Below are 16,119 nucleotides of genomic sequence, written 5' to 3'. Positions count from 1 at the left end.
GGATTTAGTCAACCTAAAGTCAGATACCCCTCCTGTCTCCAAAAAAATAAAAAAAAAGAAATATATCTATAAATTGGATTTAGGCCGGTCTCACGCTATTAAGCTCTTAGAGGCCCAATATCTTCTGTTAAAAAATGGTCACTCAATCTTGGAGATCGAATCATCCTACAACGGTCAATCGACCTCGGAAAACCTAACCCTAACTTGTTCTCAAACAAATTCCCTAATGGGGACAGTCAAAACAACACCATGAATGTGATTGCATGCAAGCCGAATGAGGGAACCTGCGGCTCAAATAAATCTGAAACTACACTTCTATCGAGATGTTGGGAGTTTTTTTTTTTTTTTTTTTCGGTAGAATCAAATTCTATTGATTAGAACGGATTTCACTCCTATCAGCAGAGACACAGGGATTGGAATTGGGCCAAACTAATCTATCCATAATCGATAGAGCCCTCCTTGCAAGGGAGTCTGCAATAGTGTTTACATCCCTTGAAATAAAATGAAAAGAAACATCATCAAGATAAGAGACCAATTGCCTATTATCAGCCACTATGGATCTAACAATTAGCGGCACTTCCTTTGAAGCATCACACAGATAGTAAGTGACTTCCTAGCTATCGCTCTCCACCATCAAAAAGTAGGTACCTTCAAAAACTGTTTCCAGTAGACCTTACCGTATAGCCAATGCCTCCCCTATTAAAATATCCGTTAATGAAATCAAATTAGAAACTGCCATCACTTCGCTTCTTCTTTGGGTTCCATGAGGCATCGCAATTTAGTTTGAATGAACCACGTGCAGGAGGCAACCAGGATGGACCAGGCAGATTTGAAAAGGCAACCGAGGCTTTCTTGGGAGTTAGAGACCAACTATAATCCACATCGATTTATTCAGGTCTTGGTGCCTTTGTATACTTAAAGAACTCTCTCTACCTAATGCCTTAAAAGGTTTTCAGTTAAACCCTCCAACATGCATGTCGAAACTATAGATTGCTCATGTCTTTGGTGCCTTTATATACATGAGAAACACTCTCAACCTAATGCCTTGAGGTTTTTTACCCAAAAAAATAACGCCTTGAGGTTTTGAGTCAGACCCTCTCTCCACCTAGTGCCTTAAAATTTTGGGTTGGACTCGTGGACAACTTCAATGCAACTAATTTATTCCCCTCATAGCATTCCCCTGCAAGGGATAGAACCTTCCCATGCAAAAGATTCACATATAAAACTGACAGTGTAGACTTGCCAATTTCCATAGGAGCACATATAATACCAATATACCATCACTCAACTATATTGTTATGTAATTGTTTCAGACTATAAAGTTGGTATATGGTGCCTACTTTCTACTCTCCGGCGCTAGGATTGTCTGCATATGGGTTTTAAGGGTTGAGCTCCATCTCATATTTTAGAATCTAATACAGCTTGAAAGAAACAAAAGCTTTACGTGTAGGTATTTTGTTGTCCAATAAAGCTTCCACCATATTTCAGTTTTCAACAATCAATGCTTAATGCATTAATCGATTAGTCTTCAATTTTCCCTGTTTCCAACTAAGGTAGGCAAATTTTTTGCCATTTGATTAAGCATGTAACTTTCTTTCACTTGAATGCTTCCGAATGTTTGGAAGTCAATTCTATGCTGATTTGACTAACAAATTTACAGAAGAATGGATAACTTATACTGATGCATGATGTATTAATGATACACTTCCCCTGCCTTTCATCTTCCCAGGGCCCTGCATTAGTGTCTATCAAAGTTGGTGCATGTCGAGGATGTTACCTCAAGCAACAGCATGTTTGTCCTTCCAGAATGATCTCCTGAAGATACAAAGGAAAGAGAAAGCAATTTCATAATCTCGGTTGAGTCTCATAAGGTCCCTCTTTTTCTCCAAAAAGACACTGTTCCCAAAAGCAGATAACATTTTCTATCTCCCAGATGATAAGTTATTATCTATGAGAACTCATTTTGCCAATATAGATATTTTACACAGAATTTCTGCCATATTACAAGCCTACCCCTGATGATAACTTTTACTAATCCACACACTGTTGGCACTGTCTTTTTTGGGGCAACCAATGACATAAGCTACAAATGCATTTGAGTAAAGGAAGTGGCCCTGTAGTGCCTCCTCGTACATGAGGGTGAAAACTCACTAGCCATAGTGAAAAGATGGTCTCTTTATATTTAAACTGAAAAAGGTATAGGTTTCTTGCAAGGGAAACATGTGCTAGGTGATGTACAGTCTTGACAGACAAATGGGTCACATTTGTTTTCTCCCTTTTTTTAGGGGAGTGGGGGAGTGGGGGAGGGGAGGAATAGATTAAAAAGGTAGGTGAAATTTCGGATATTGGCATTAGCTCTTTTAATGGACATTTTGTGTGTGGAAATTCATGGTCGGTTCCGTAATACCCGCATATCACTACCAGCCTCAAGAACTGAAAAAAGAAGGAAAACAAGGTTAGAAGTTTAACTAGATGTGACCCACAAGATACAAGACCTAAGAATGCATACCAACAGAAGCCCCTTGTAGCACCTGAAAATAGTCATTCCTTATGTTACAGTATTGTTCTGCAAAGGAGACAAGAATAATCAGGTAATAAAGTAAGCTCAACTGTCTGATTGCCAAGTAAAGATTAGGCAGTCTAAACAATGAGACTATCCCAAATTGTCAATGTACTTAAGGACACCCATACATCTCTTTCTCCAGTTTGAGATACCTATGCAGCAAGCATGGTGCACATGCAGGACAGGTCTGAGCAACAATTTGGGGCAAAAGATCAGAATTGGTATTCCTTGCATTAGATACTATGCTCTACCACACTTTCACAATAGGTCCATATTAATGGTGGTGCTTAAGGTGAAAGTGCATCTGTAGAGTCTTCAGTTGTATGGGATTACCATTTCATGTTCTTTTATCATTTGACCCATGGCTTCTCTAGAACAACTTGTTTTTCTGTATAAAAAGTAGTGTAATGCATGATTATCAATCAGTCAAATTTTGCCTCAGAATCTCTCCAGTGGAACATATCAAAAGGTGGTTCTCAACACCTCAGTTGGATGAGGACTCTTCTAATGCAGAAGTTAAATGGTACAGAACGACATGCTCTGACAAAGGGACCTGTTAGAATGTAGCCCTGAACTCACACATAGGGGTTTAAATTGATGGCTTGAATTTGTAAAATAAATTGCATCAACCTTTGATTGAAGGATCTTTTGGCTGTCGCTGAAGTATTGGTTCGGGTGGTTGATTCCAGCATCACACGAGGTGCCATGAACAGCTTCAAATGTCAAGGTACAAGCCAGCTGCAAATGTGGTGTAATGTTTAGAACATGAATATAAGGTTTAAGGAAACAAAAACTGATACACCGGGAACCACTATTAGAGGGTGTAAAGAAAATTCAAAACCTGATAATGCCGATTTCGAACTTTGTCCATCACGTCCTCTACTGCACGACCACCAACTCCCATCTTACCAAGGGCTGCTCTCAAGTTCTCCTCGCTTTTAAATAAAATTAGGAAGACATGTATAACATTATAAAAAATCAGTGCATATCAGAACCACCATACAAATTTATACCCAGTTTAAACCTTAGGACCATGCGATCATTGGACTGAGACTATGCCAACATCAGATCGTCAGGCAAAAAACCTATATTTTAAGGTAGTTAGGGATGCCAATGGTGCAGGTTAAACTGGTACCCCACCCCACCCTACTGAAGCAGGATTTGCAGAACTCTAATTCAGTTAGGGTTGGGCTCATGTTTCACATGGCAGGTTCAGACAATGTTGAGTCACGTCCCTAGATTTTGACTGAAATGGACAGTAAGAGAAAAGACCTGAAATGGCGATAAGGGCAGCCATGATGATCTCCTACACCAGGAGTTGATGAGATTATTTTTTGACATGAATAGGGTGTGTAATCCTGCAACATCCAAGAAACATAATCTTTCAAAAATGGTACTTGAGTTTTTGGTTAAAAGAAGCGCTACAGAAGCTCTCTTACTGTTCTCTTTCCTTCTTTTCCATAGTTATGGCGTATACTGTATGCGTATTCCTTGTCAAACCTCTCAGCACCAACCTACAATAGAAACAATTCAACATTCCATACAAATTGAAATGTAAGCATCAAGCTAGCTACCACTGATGTGTTCTGGCTGCTGCTGATAATTTGCTTATGATACATTGAAGATATATGATTGTGGGTGAAACCGAAGAATAGAAATAAGTGGGATTGATGCATTCTTTAACTGTAACTGATAGCAACATCAGCATGGTGAGACCAGTTACAGGATCAACACACTTTGGAATTGCTTCCTCACTTTAATGCACAGCAATATGACCAAGGGAATGGTACACGATAAATGGACAAATTTCAGTCAAACCAGAGGTTTAGTCGGGCAGCTTGTAGAGTGCTTATTTACCTTTTGAGAGAACTCTGCTTTCCAAAATGCAAGAGCATCATCCACTCTCAAGCCAACACCCTGTAAAAGGAAAACAACACAACAAGTAGTTAAGAAATAATGTGTCTATGCGACTGAGAATTCACGCTCATGAATGTTTATCTGTCTCAAGGAAATTGCCTTGAGAAAAAGACCCAATTGCATCCTTCCTCCATGCTTTAAATGATGTTCCTCTCTTAGCTGCACATGAATATGGGATTTAAGAGAGAAGTTAGTAAAAAGAAATTTGCAAAAGGAAAAGGAAAAGAAACAAACACAAAAGGCCAGAAAATGATGAACTCAAAAATGAAGAAAGAACTAAGTGCATAAACAATCTTAGAACCAAACTTCCTACCTTATCAAACAGGTGACGCATACAAAGAGGAAAGGACGTATTAGCAACTTGATCAATGTCCTTAATTGATATCTCTACAAATTCTTTGGGCTGCAGAAAACACCATCAATAAACAAATCCAAACTTCTATGCCCTGAGAATAGCATATAAACAGGCAAAAGGCATCTAAGATACCTGAGAATAATCAGGACCCAGATAGCTTGTACTCAGTGCTTCCACTATCTAGATGAGACAAAATAAAAAACAAGCAGTGAGTTGGACAATCCAAACCCCTTTCTCCACTTGCAGGTTCTACAATGTTTATAACCTGTAATCTAAAAGCTAAAGCTATATTTTCTTAAGATAAAACAATACTCACAGGAGTCAACCTGTCCTTCTCTTGCCCACTGATGGTGGATGTCCATTTTCTGCAAGCAAAAGTTGCATAATTCCAAAAATTTAACCATCTAAACCTTCTACGTTAATTTGCAAAGACATTCCAGATAGTTAAAATGCATTCAAATCACAAGCAGAAAACACAGACATGCTTGACTTTCCCAGGTGAATCAGACTAGGAACGGAATATGGCATAACATTAGTGTTTGACCGTATAACTCTGCCAAACCCTATGGGTGGTAATGTATGACATGACCCACCAACTCACACAAAAACAACATGGAGAGATTTGGAACGAGGAAATTTTGATACTACAAAACCAAACTCATTTAACAAACAGTTTGTGATCAGATTGAGGATCTATTAGCCACTCAACCCATTTGGCAGGCTACATTCTTCATCATACTAAATAAGAATCACATATAAACAGTAATAGGATGTATAGTTTGGATATGGGAAACTTGTTTTCCATGCTTCAGGTCAAGAGTTACAAATCATCTTATTGTAGTGTCATGACAAACTTTTAACTACATCAGCCTAAAACAGTTCATATCTGTCAAGTATGAGTCAAACCGAAATGGCCTATTTAATAAATGGGTTAATCATGCCATATTTTTTTTTATCAAATTCATAACCAGCTTTATTGAACGGATTGTGTTTGTGCTGAGGCGAATTGGGCATGAAGTGAATCTGACACGATGCATAAACATTCCACAACTCATCTCTGAAACCAAACAGGATCTTAAGAGTTTCAGAGAAGCGAAAGCCAGTGCATGCAGTTAAGGGAATTTTCATATCTGCCACCTAAAGGAATGGACTCGACAGAATTATTACCTAAGTCTCATGCAATCAGGTCACTTTACAGACTCAATCTTAATGCAATTACCTCACTATATAAGTTAAATGCCCAAGCCCAAAAGAGGAGATCAGAGGAGAGAGGGGAAGACTGCAGGCCTGAATTTTGATCAAGACCTCAGTCAGTATGGAGTAAATTTAATTATCTACACAAAGGAACATATCACAAGGGAGAATTTTGAACTTTAGAAACCCTGACCCATGATATGTACTGATATAATCCCTCCAATTGGAGGGATTATTTCGAATCACTTCAACACAAAAGATATATCTCAACATGAATACAATATGAGCTGTTTTCTGATAATTTTAGGTAGAAGAGATCTTATTCCACAACAGTTTTATATCGCATCACTGAAAACATGCTAGCATGACCAAGAGTAGGATGAAAATTTAATCCTTCTAGTGAACAAAAGCAAACATAGCATAAAAGATATGAAAAGGCTGAGAATTTTGCAGCTTTTTCAATTTTTTTGTCCAATCCTCTTCCAAAGTACAATTGTCAGCATTCCATTACATGGGAGGATGGAAATTTCATCCTTCTATGACTCTGTATGCTTTGTAACCGAAACTACTGATCATTATATTAGCAATGAGAATATTTTGAGATAAAAATAAAGGCTGATGTTCTCTATACTGCAGTGCAGCCTGCACCCAGACACATGGGCCTGCCATTCAGGGGGGGCAGGGTGGTCATTTTGCCCACCCCATGTGTCTGGGCAGCATGCGCCCCCGGCACAGAGAACATTTGGCCCAAAATAAATTACCAAAAAAAAAAAAAAAAGATTGAGCTCTCCCAGTTACATGCCATATGGCAGGGGAGCAATTGGAAAGTTGCACTCAAGGAGGTGTGTCTAATTGTCTATCTTAATTTAGATAGCATTATAGCATGATATGTCCAGGAGTGTTGGCAATGGTATTAAATTATTCGTTGGCGGATTGCTGCTGTTGCAGGCTTTGTCAGATTGATAGCTGCATACAGCACTTTGTAGTCACTCGAAAAGATTATGATGTGATAGAACTCAAACTTCAACAGTTAGCAACTAAGGACATGATTACTAGAATCCACCTTTTAAGGGAACAATGAAGCAGAGTATATTGACCCCCCAAAAAACACAAGTGACCTAACATTCACCTGTTTGTCAGCACAAGTGCCTTTGATAAAAGACTGCGGAAATGAGTGACAACAAGGGAAACCACCTGGAGAAAATGAAAACACCTAAATGTTACAAAGTAAAAGAACAAAAGTGAATGCTGGATGAAGAAATAAGAATCTACTGTTTTGTGGGTGAAGTGTGGGATCAAACTTTCAGTTGAAGACTCCATGCCTGTATCAATGCCCTTACTCAGAGGCTAGCTATATATATAATACACAAGTGTAGACCCATCTTGTTGTAGAAGGAGATTTGGCTTATGATTAATTCGCTTCCCAGATGGAGGCAACTCAATGGAGATCAGCACACTTAATTAGGAGAGCAAGATCTTTGTGTCTCCAAAGGAACATTTCATTTATTTGGAGACCTAGGTCTAGCAACTCCTTTGCAGATTCATTAAGCAGAGGGGAGTGAGAGAGGTGATGTACACTAGGGAGTATCCATAGGCAAGATGTGAATTCTGTTTTGTTTTCATAGTTGGGCTTCGCTGGATAGTAGTTTCTTGTATAATACTATATAATTTACACCAATCCCAGCTACAGGGCCAATAAGGCTCTTTTGTTATTCATCGAGGGGAGAAAAAGGAAGGTTAAAGGTTTACCTGATTCACAGCAACATATGCATAACCTTTCACTATTAAAACTCTGCGGGTGGAAACAAGATCTGGGACTTCCTCAAAGGGTACCTTCATACAAACCATTCATTATGGATCAGTAAAAACAAACCATCTTAAGATGTGGTACGCTTGCTTAAGGAGTTGTGAAAGATGTTCCCTCCTGACTCTGCCATAAACAATCCTTGCATGTAGGGTTGCAAATGGGCCAGCTCACTTTGATCTGAGCTTGGGGTAGGGACTATATCTTTAAGCCAGGGCTCCTAAACTTATAGGCACCATTATTTATTGGCCCAGGCCATTGCCTGGAGCAGCCAGCCAATGGGACCTTGCCCTACACATACACACACATGCATGCACATTGCAGAGGATGCATGAGCTTAAATCAGTCATGAATTTTCAAGTAGGCCAGACCAGGGCCAAGCTGTTTCAGGCAATACTCCATCTTGGGTTTCAGACATGGCCAATGAGATTTTCTAGGTTGAATATCTATTCAATAAAAACCATCCAGCTCATATGGATGATTCTGTATCATTGACAACCAATAGTTGCAATAATCCAACTTGTTGATCTTGGCCTGGTAGATATCCCAGGTTAGAATCGTTAGACCAATCAAGACGGGGACATCTTCCCTCCAAATCTAGTAAAAAGATATCTTCCATTAATTAAAAGATGCCAATAGAGCTTTTCAGCCACAAAAGAGTAATTAAACAAAGGGGACACAAACCTTGAAGAATACGGTATCAGCTGCATAAAAATAAAAAATAAAAAATAAAAAGAGACATCATTCCAGGGTATTTGATATAATAAAAGTGGTTTGGATACTGAATCAAGCTATTGAATTTAAAAGAAACTGAATTAAAAATAAAAAATAAAAGAACATGACGAAAACTAGTTAAATTAAGCTAAAATCCATCAAGCATCTTCTGTTACAGGCCAAGACCAAAATGCTACCTGACTATTGAGGCATTAGAAAGCCAAGGGAGAAATTCATCAAAAAGTACAATAAAAGAATCTTAATAGCAACCATCAAATGGAAAGGAAATAACAACAATCACATTTGAAGATGCAATTTCATGCGGCATGCCATGAAGAAAAGGCATTGTAATGAGGAAGATAGATACCTAAATGAATTAACACATAGTACGCACAACAGTAAAAGTGCAAGTTCGAAGTGGCCATGTTCTACTATAATGTCTTTAGGATCCTTTGACTATGACTCTTGAAGTTCATAATTTTTTTAGTATGCAATCTGTGAGTACCTCTATCAGAGGTCAACTAGATGAAGACTTGCCTCATGACCAAACCTTTGGAAAATGGTTACGGTCCAAATATTTCATTGGTCTGAATCACTACCCAACTTGCCATGGGTAACAATAGAAGTACAATTATCAGGAAAATCTATAGCTATTACACAAGAACAACTACAACAATTCAGCCTTATCCCAACTAAATGGGGTCGGCTACATGGATCCTTTCCCTCCAATCTACTCTATTTGAGGTCATACTTGATACAAGGCTTAAGCTATGCATGTCTTCCCTCACCCCTTCTCTTGGGGTCATATGAGGTCTATCCCTGGTTCTTTTAGTTCCTTCAATATGAATGAAATCACTCCTCTGTACTGGAGCAACCAAAGGGCTCCGTTGAACATGGTCAAGCCACCTCAAACGACTTTCTCATAGCTTATCATGTATCGGAGCTTCTCCCAAATCAGCTCCAGTATCATCATTCCTTACTTTATCCTTCTTAGTTTTGCCACTCGTCCATCCCAACATCCTCATCTCCGCTACATTGAGTTTATCTATATAATGCTTCTTAACTGCCCAATATTCCACATCATATATCATAGCCGGTCGTATGATTGTCCTAAAAAAATTCTTTAACTTTTAAAGGAATACATCGATCACGCAACACTCTGGACGCACCTCTCCACTTCAATTTTAATTCTACGTGAAATATCATCCCCTATATCACCCTCTTTATTTATGATTGGCCCATATACCTAAAATAATCACTTTGCCGAATCTCTCTCTCATCAATTTTCACCACCTTATGATCCGTCCTAGTGTAACTAAAGTAACACACCATATACTCCATCTTTGTTCTACTTATATCTTAAAACCTTTTCATTCCAAGGTTGATCTCCATAGCCCCAACTTGGCATTAATCCTTGCTTTTGTCTCATCCACCAGCATACACCAAAGAACCTCATCTTGAATGCCTTTGGTTAAATCATCAATGATAAGTGCAAACAAATACAGGCTTAAAGCTGATTTTTTATGTAACCCAATTGTAATCAGGAATTCACTACTTTGACCCCCACAGTCTTTACACAAGTCACCACACCATCATACATATCTTTAATTATGTCCACATATTTACTTAAAACATTTCTCTTCTTTAGTACTTGCCAGATCAACTCTTTATGGACTCTATTGAAAGCTTTTTCTAGGTCAATAAAGACCAATGGAGATCATTTTTGCAATCTCTAAATCTTTTCCATGAGTCTCCTAAGTAAATAAATAGCTTTTGTCGTGGATCTTCCTAGTATAAAACCAAATTGGTTCTCAGTAATAGTAGTTTTTTTTGTCCCGGGTGGATTTCAATAACCCTGTCCCATAATTTTATGGTATGACTCATTAGATTAATGCCTCTATAGTTATTGCAGCTCTGAATTACCTTTATTTTTGTAAACCGGAACCACAATGTTTCTACTTCATTCATTCGTCATTTTCCTTATGCTCATAATCTTATTGAACAGCTTGGTTAGCCAAGATAAACTATAGATTCCTAAGCTCTTCCACTCTATTGGGACCTCATCTGAGCCTTGGCCTTGCCTACTTTCATCCTCCTTAAAGCTTCTTTTACTTCAGACACCCTAATTGTTCGTATATATCTACGACATTTGGTGTCTTGATGGATAACGCAGTCTTTTGGGACACTAGTACTAGAAGTGTCTTCATTGAGTAGACTGCAGAAATACTCTTTCCATCTCTCCTTAATTTCCTCATTCCTTATTAGTACTTTACCATCCTCACTTTTAGTACATCTAACATGGTCATGATCTACTCTTCCTTTCCCTCATCTATAGCTATTACAAATAACAAAATACCAATTTAACCTGTTCATCTAAAAATATGAAAGGCAGTAAAAGTCAATTGTGTGAAGGACACAATCGGATCACAAAAAATTTCCCACGAAAACAAACTGGCCACATTAGACCACCTTCTTGAGTTCTATCAACTTAAGGTTGGATCAGATACACAGCAACAATAAATCTCAGTTTCAGAAAATATCAAACCACCATCTATAGGATGATTCATGGAAAATTGGAAAATTGCTAGGTCAATCTTTTTGTCCCAAGCCTGTTGTGAAGTCATGATCTCACATGTATGGGCACACACACACACATGAGGAATGGGGGAAGGCTGGAGTTTTAAAAGAAAATGTCAGCTAAAACAATGGTACAAAGATAAGACCATTTAATTAGTCAAGGTCAACAATATACAACCCCGGCCATACGGTTGTAACACATGTTCTGTATTGGTAGAATGTCTACCAAAAATAAGTCATACTTTGAGTGGTTAGGATAAGAAAACACTAAGTATAGCAATGTGCTTGATGAAATTAATAGATAAAAGGACATGCACTCTGTGCCAACAATCAATCTAGGGATTTTATTATCCATTTAAGGATGGAAAAGAGGGCGGGCCATTTAGACCAGGTCCTTACTCTCAAAGGTATTATGACTAGCACCATTAGATCGGAAAATATATTCACTGAGAAGCAAAGTTCAGATTCCATCACAAAAGTATCATCCTGTAATTTCGACTCCAAAAGCAATAGTTTAACCATGATGCTATGTGAGACTAAACAGGATACAGAAACATCCCATAGTGTTGCACGTAATACTACGAAAAAATGGAAAATTCAAAACTGAAACAGAGTGAACGGGCGACTGTCGAAGGAAATGTTATCAGATAAAATGAATGTGTAATCTATGCTTACCAGTTGGTAAAGGTTGAGCAATGGAACGTGAAAGTTGACCCAATTTTTCCTTTAGAACCTGTAAAAGTGAAATAACTAAATTAACAAACTTCAGGAACATCAGGAGGCATATGGATGGTAAGGATAAAAAAATCTCAACCATCAGCTGAGGCTGCCCAAATACAAACAGCACTATCCCAATACGCAGAAAGAGAAACCCACTATGCAATTCAAGGCTGTGTACTTTGCTTAAATATGAGCATACGAGCCATTGCAATTAAGATGGTTCCGTGAATGAGATGTAAGTACCTCAAACTCTGAGTTGCTGACTTGTTTGCAGGGAAGGTCAAATTCTCCCATAAGTGCCCTCTGTATATTCAAGAAAATTTAATGCCACAGCTTTAACTGGGAAAAATGCCTTTGATAACGAACAGCTGCACCAAATCTTACCTGAGCGTCAAGGATCTCCAGCCGAAATCGATAACGGAAAAGTGCAGTCTCCATTTGCAAAAACCATTTCCTCAGTTCCTCACTAGCACCATTGCAATAATTAGTTAATTATGTAAGAGGGGAGTATGTGGGGAACAGGAAATACGGATAAAAATTAATGAGAAGAATAATAGCTTACGTTCTGCAATAAACTAGACGAAGAACAAAATGGGAGATTATATCCTTATTAATAACCTCTGATGCACACTGGTGTCTCATGTGAGTCTTCCATAGATCAGTTACCTTGTCAAATCAACAAAAGAAAAAATTCAGTGGCTGATATCTAAAAAGTTTTAACAGTGGGAAAACACAAACATGTGCGACAGGGCTATAAATTTGGAAGTTGCAACTCACCAGTTTCTCCATTTCCTCGGATTTCTTCCCGCGTGATAAACCATCAGAAATCCCTTTTAGAACTGTCATGAGCAATTAAAAATAAAATAATTAACGTGACAACTTCAAACTACGCCTCTCAATAGACTCAAAATAATTAGAAAATTGAAACCCTCAATTTCATGAAGAAACCCTATGTTTTCAACCATGAACTGAGAAGCTTACTAAGAAATGAAGCTCAGCAATGGCAAGCTTACCAAGAAATGAAGCTCAGCAATGACGGAAATTCTCAAATAAAAACAAAATATTGAGATATATGACCCTGCAAACAGATTAAACATACCCCGAAGACGGTCGATGGCAAATAGCTCGAAATCTTCCAGTCTCACTTCGATCGTCGGAGCAGATCGGTACAAAGGGAGGATTGGAATAGCGTCCACCGAAGACGTTTTCCTCTGAGATCGTACAATTTCCATTTTCTCTCTAAGAAAGCTTCAACCTAGTAAACAAAACACCTTTTCGACGCCTGCTTAGGTGCTGTGTAACGGAGAACATGAGTTGGCTAGTGAGAAAAGAGAAGGGAGCTTGTGAATGGCGGGAGTTTGTGATTGGCGGGAAACGATCCACACCGGACCAAGTCGGTCAAGGCAATTAACTCAACCTAATGCCTAATGATCATAAGTTCATAACCCACTGGTTGAAAGTTGAAACTGGAAGCGAGACGAATGGGTCAGGGTTATCCCACATTCCTACCCAGGGTGTTCAAACGGAATCGGTCCATACCAATTTCGAGATCTGGATCAGAATCGGTTCCAAAAACCTTGGAATCGGACATCGGATCCAAAAAACAACAGCTAGGGTTTTTAGGCAAGCACAGATCAGGTCCAAAAGTCGGTTCTGTGCCCATATGGAATCCAGGGGGCCCACATAAAGGGCAGTGGATTCCATGTGAAGCATGGATCAGGTCCCAACGTCAGCCCACGTACATGGGTCTGGACCCATAGTTAGTAAGTTCGGGTACGACAATAATAGGGGAACGGGTACATATGCCAATTAATCAACCCATACGGCAATAGTATGTTTTCAAAAATCTGACACAATAAAACGCGTACATCAATAATATGGTACGTGTTTAATACGTGTTTTAATACGATTGCTCTGTAAAAGAACGAGAACAAAAATACGGGTGTAATTTAATAAAAATCAAGGAGCAAACTGATTTTTTTGCAACTAAATTCTAATATCTTATTCCTTCATAAACACTTGAAAGTATGATGAGAAGAATGAGCCCATAGGTGAGCACGGTGGCCTATTTTATTGAGCAAAGAGATCTCTACTTGGTCGCATGGTCTCTACACAGACACCTGGGCAAATAGGTGAGCACGCTTGGGTGTCTACCCAGGGGGCAGAGACGTCATCTCATGGTGTCCTATGAGAGGACGTAGGAAACACCACCAAGTAGAGATGTTTTTCCCGTATTTTATAGTATAACTTAAAACAGGGTCAGGGCTGGGTTCAGGCCGAGGCCTCAGCCTTGATCCAACCTGACCCTAACTCATGGTCAAAAATTTCCAGCCTTGACCCGCCTTCAATGCTAGGTATCTCAGCCTAGGCTCTATTCGGGCCAAACTTGCACCCCTAGTTTTTGGGTGTGAATCTTATCGATTGGAATCAGGATCAGTTATGATTGATTTGACCGATTCAATGATTCAATTCTTAGTTCTTAAAACCTTGACGTTAAATCTTAAGGGTGTTAAACGATTTGATTAGGTTTGCTTTAAAATGCTTGGGGGGAGAAAAACGAAACCAAATTAATACGATGTTTCTGTAGAGTCACATATAAAATTATAATACCTGATAGAATACGATAAGAGTCAAATTATTGATTTAAAATGCTTGGGGGGAGAAAAATGAAACCAAATTAATACAACAATTAATACGATGTTTCTGTAGAGTCACATATAAAATTATAATACCTGATAGAATATGATAAGAGTCAAATTATTGATTCATACGGTCAGATACGATGATTGATACGCGAATTTACTAACTATGCGTGGACCTGATCCAACCTCTTTTTAGCCATGAATTTGTCATATAGGATCGGTCAAAATTGGGATTGGTCATGGCCAATTTTGATCTGATCAGTCATTCATCGATCCGATCCCTAGTTCTTGAAACCATGGTCCACACCACCACTTTCACTCAGAAGTTTGTGTCTGGTAATAGATCATAGGTATACATTGTATTCTAAAACAAGAAAATACAGAAGATTCAGGTGTCATCAAAATGCATTATTGAAATTGTGATATATTTGGAGATTTCATATCAAACACAACATAAGTTTTCCTTCACATGTATTGCATAGAGAAATATCTTCTTTGCTGAAGGTATGACCATGTGATTGGACTTTCGAATCTTTGTCACACTCCCACTCTCATGTACAAAGTTGAAAATAACCTTCTCTGGTATAATGGAATGGATGAGAGTGACTGGGAAAAATAATACTAGCTGGTCTTGTAGCTCCTGCGTTCAAACTCACGAACGTGCATAGTTATCATTTCACCCTATCAAAATCGAAAATCTCATCCATGTTGACGCGTATGTGTAGGGGCTACACACTCAGATAGCGATATCTTGCCAAATTTATTATGGTTGGTTTTCAATTTTGTTATTATGATTTTAGTTTCTAAAGTCTATGACACAAGAGTATCCCCCCTCCAAAAAAAAAAAAACCCTAGTAGCATAAGTTGTTGCTCGCTCCAAGAAAAATAACAGGCAGTAAAGTGAAATTGGCTTCGAAAGAAATAAAATGAAAACAAGTAATAATTAAATCACAACTAAAATAAAACTTCCATAATCATTGCCTAAGATGATTATGTAATTAATTCAAATTCCTTTTTAATTTGATTATTAACTTTTACTTTATTTTACATTATAATCTATTGGATTTGAAAATAAAAATAAAATTATATTTGAAAAAAAAAAATGATCAAATATGGTATGAGTTTTAAGAGATAAAGCCATAGGCTCATAGTGCTAAAAAAATGTCCCATCTCATGTAATTTTTGTGTCCAAATCTCCGGAACCTTTATATTAAGGGATTAACCACTTGTTACATTTTTTTTTGTAATCATATGGTCCAGTTTGTTTCGCATCAATTTCTTCCAAATATTTGCAAAAATATTGAATTGGTCGATTGAACTAAGATTTTCAAAAACATTTCCAATATCGTTAAGATCCATAAACAAAACTCACTTGGTCATATGATAAACAATATTTGGAGCCCAAATGATCCAGTAGGTGTTTATTATGGATTTGATAGTGTTACATGTGATCTAACGTCCCAAACCATAACCCTCCAATGTGAGAAATTAACTATAGAGTTGATCGATCAACTGAATCAAGCTCGACCCATAATTAGGGGCCAGTTATTAGCATGGCTTGCGTATCCAGTATCCACCCACTCAAACCTGCCTAAATAATTAATGGGCTCTTGACGGGTCCTAACCTCTAATC

General features: G+C 38.2%; 1 protein-coding gene across 2 annotated transcripts; it reads right to left on the bottom strand.

The window, feature by feature from the left end:
* Positions 1-2,313: 2,313 nt before the first annotated feature.
* Positions 2,314-13,085, bottom strand: LOC122654545 (probable DNA primase large subunit). 2 transcript variants are annotated; one of them, XM_043848669.1, is made up of 20 exons: positions 12,944-13,085; positions 12,622-12,683; positions 12,407-12,510; positions 12,229-12,310; positions 12,088-12,147; positions 11,800-11,857; positions 8,518-8,537; positions 7,779-7,862; positions 7,159-7,223; positions 5,152-5,200; positions 4,968-5,015; positions 4,794-4,883; positions 4,580-4,639; positions 4,421-4,480; positions 4,003-4,077; positions 3,836-3,921; positions 3,405-3,498; positions 3,194-3,301; positions 2,510-2,566; positions 2,314-2,433 (listed from the first exon to the last, which is right to left on the bottom strand). In XM_043848669.1, exons 1-19 carry the CDS (start codon positions 13,074-13,076, stop codon positions 2,549-2,551), a joined length of 1,356 nt encoding a protein of 451 aa, XP_043704604.1. In that variant the 5' UTR covers positions 13,077-13,085; the 3' UTR covers positions 2,314-2,433; positions 2,510-2,548. The 2 variants fall into 2 exon arrangements, with proteins under 2 accessions (XP_043704604.1, XP_043704605.1); XM_043848670.1 differs by having other exon boundaries at positions 2,320-2,433; positions 2,532-2,566.
* Between the last annotated feature and the right edge of the window lie 3,034 nt (positions 13,086-16,119).

The sequence above is a fragment of the Telopea speciosissima genome, chromosome 3, assembly GCF_018873765.1.
Source record: "Telopea speciosissima isolate NSW1024214 ecotype Mountain lineage chromosome 3, Tspe_v1, whole genome shotgun sequence".
NCBI classification, from domain to species: Eukaryota; Viridiplantae; Streptophyta; class Magnoliopsida; order Proteales; family Proteaceae; genus Telopea; species Telopea speciosissima.
Note: the sequence above shows the minus strand (reverse complement) of the source record. Positions and strands in the feature narration are given on the sequence as shown.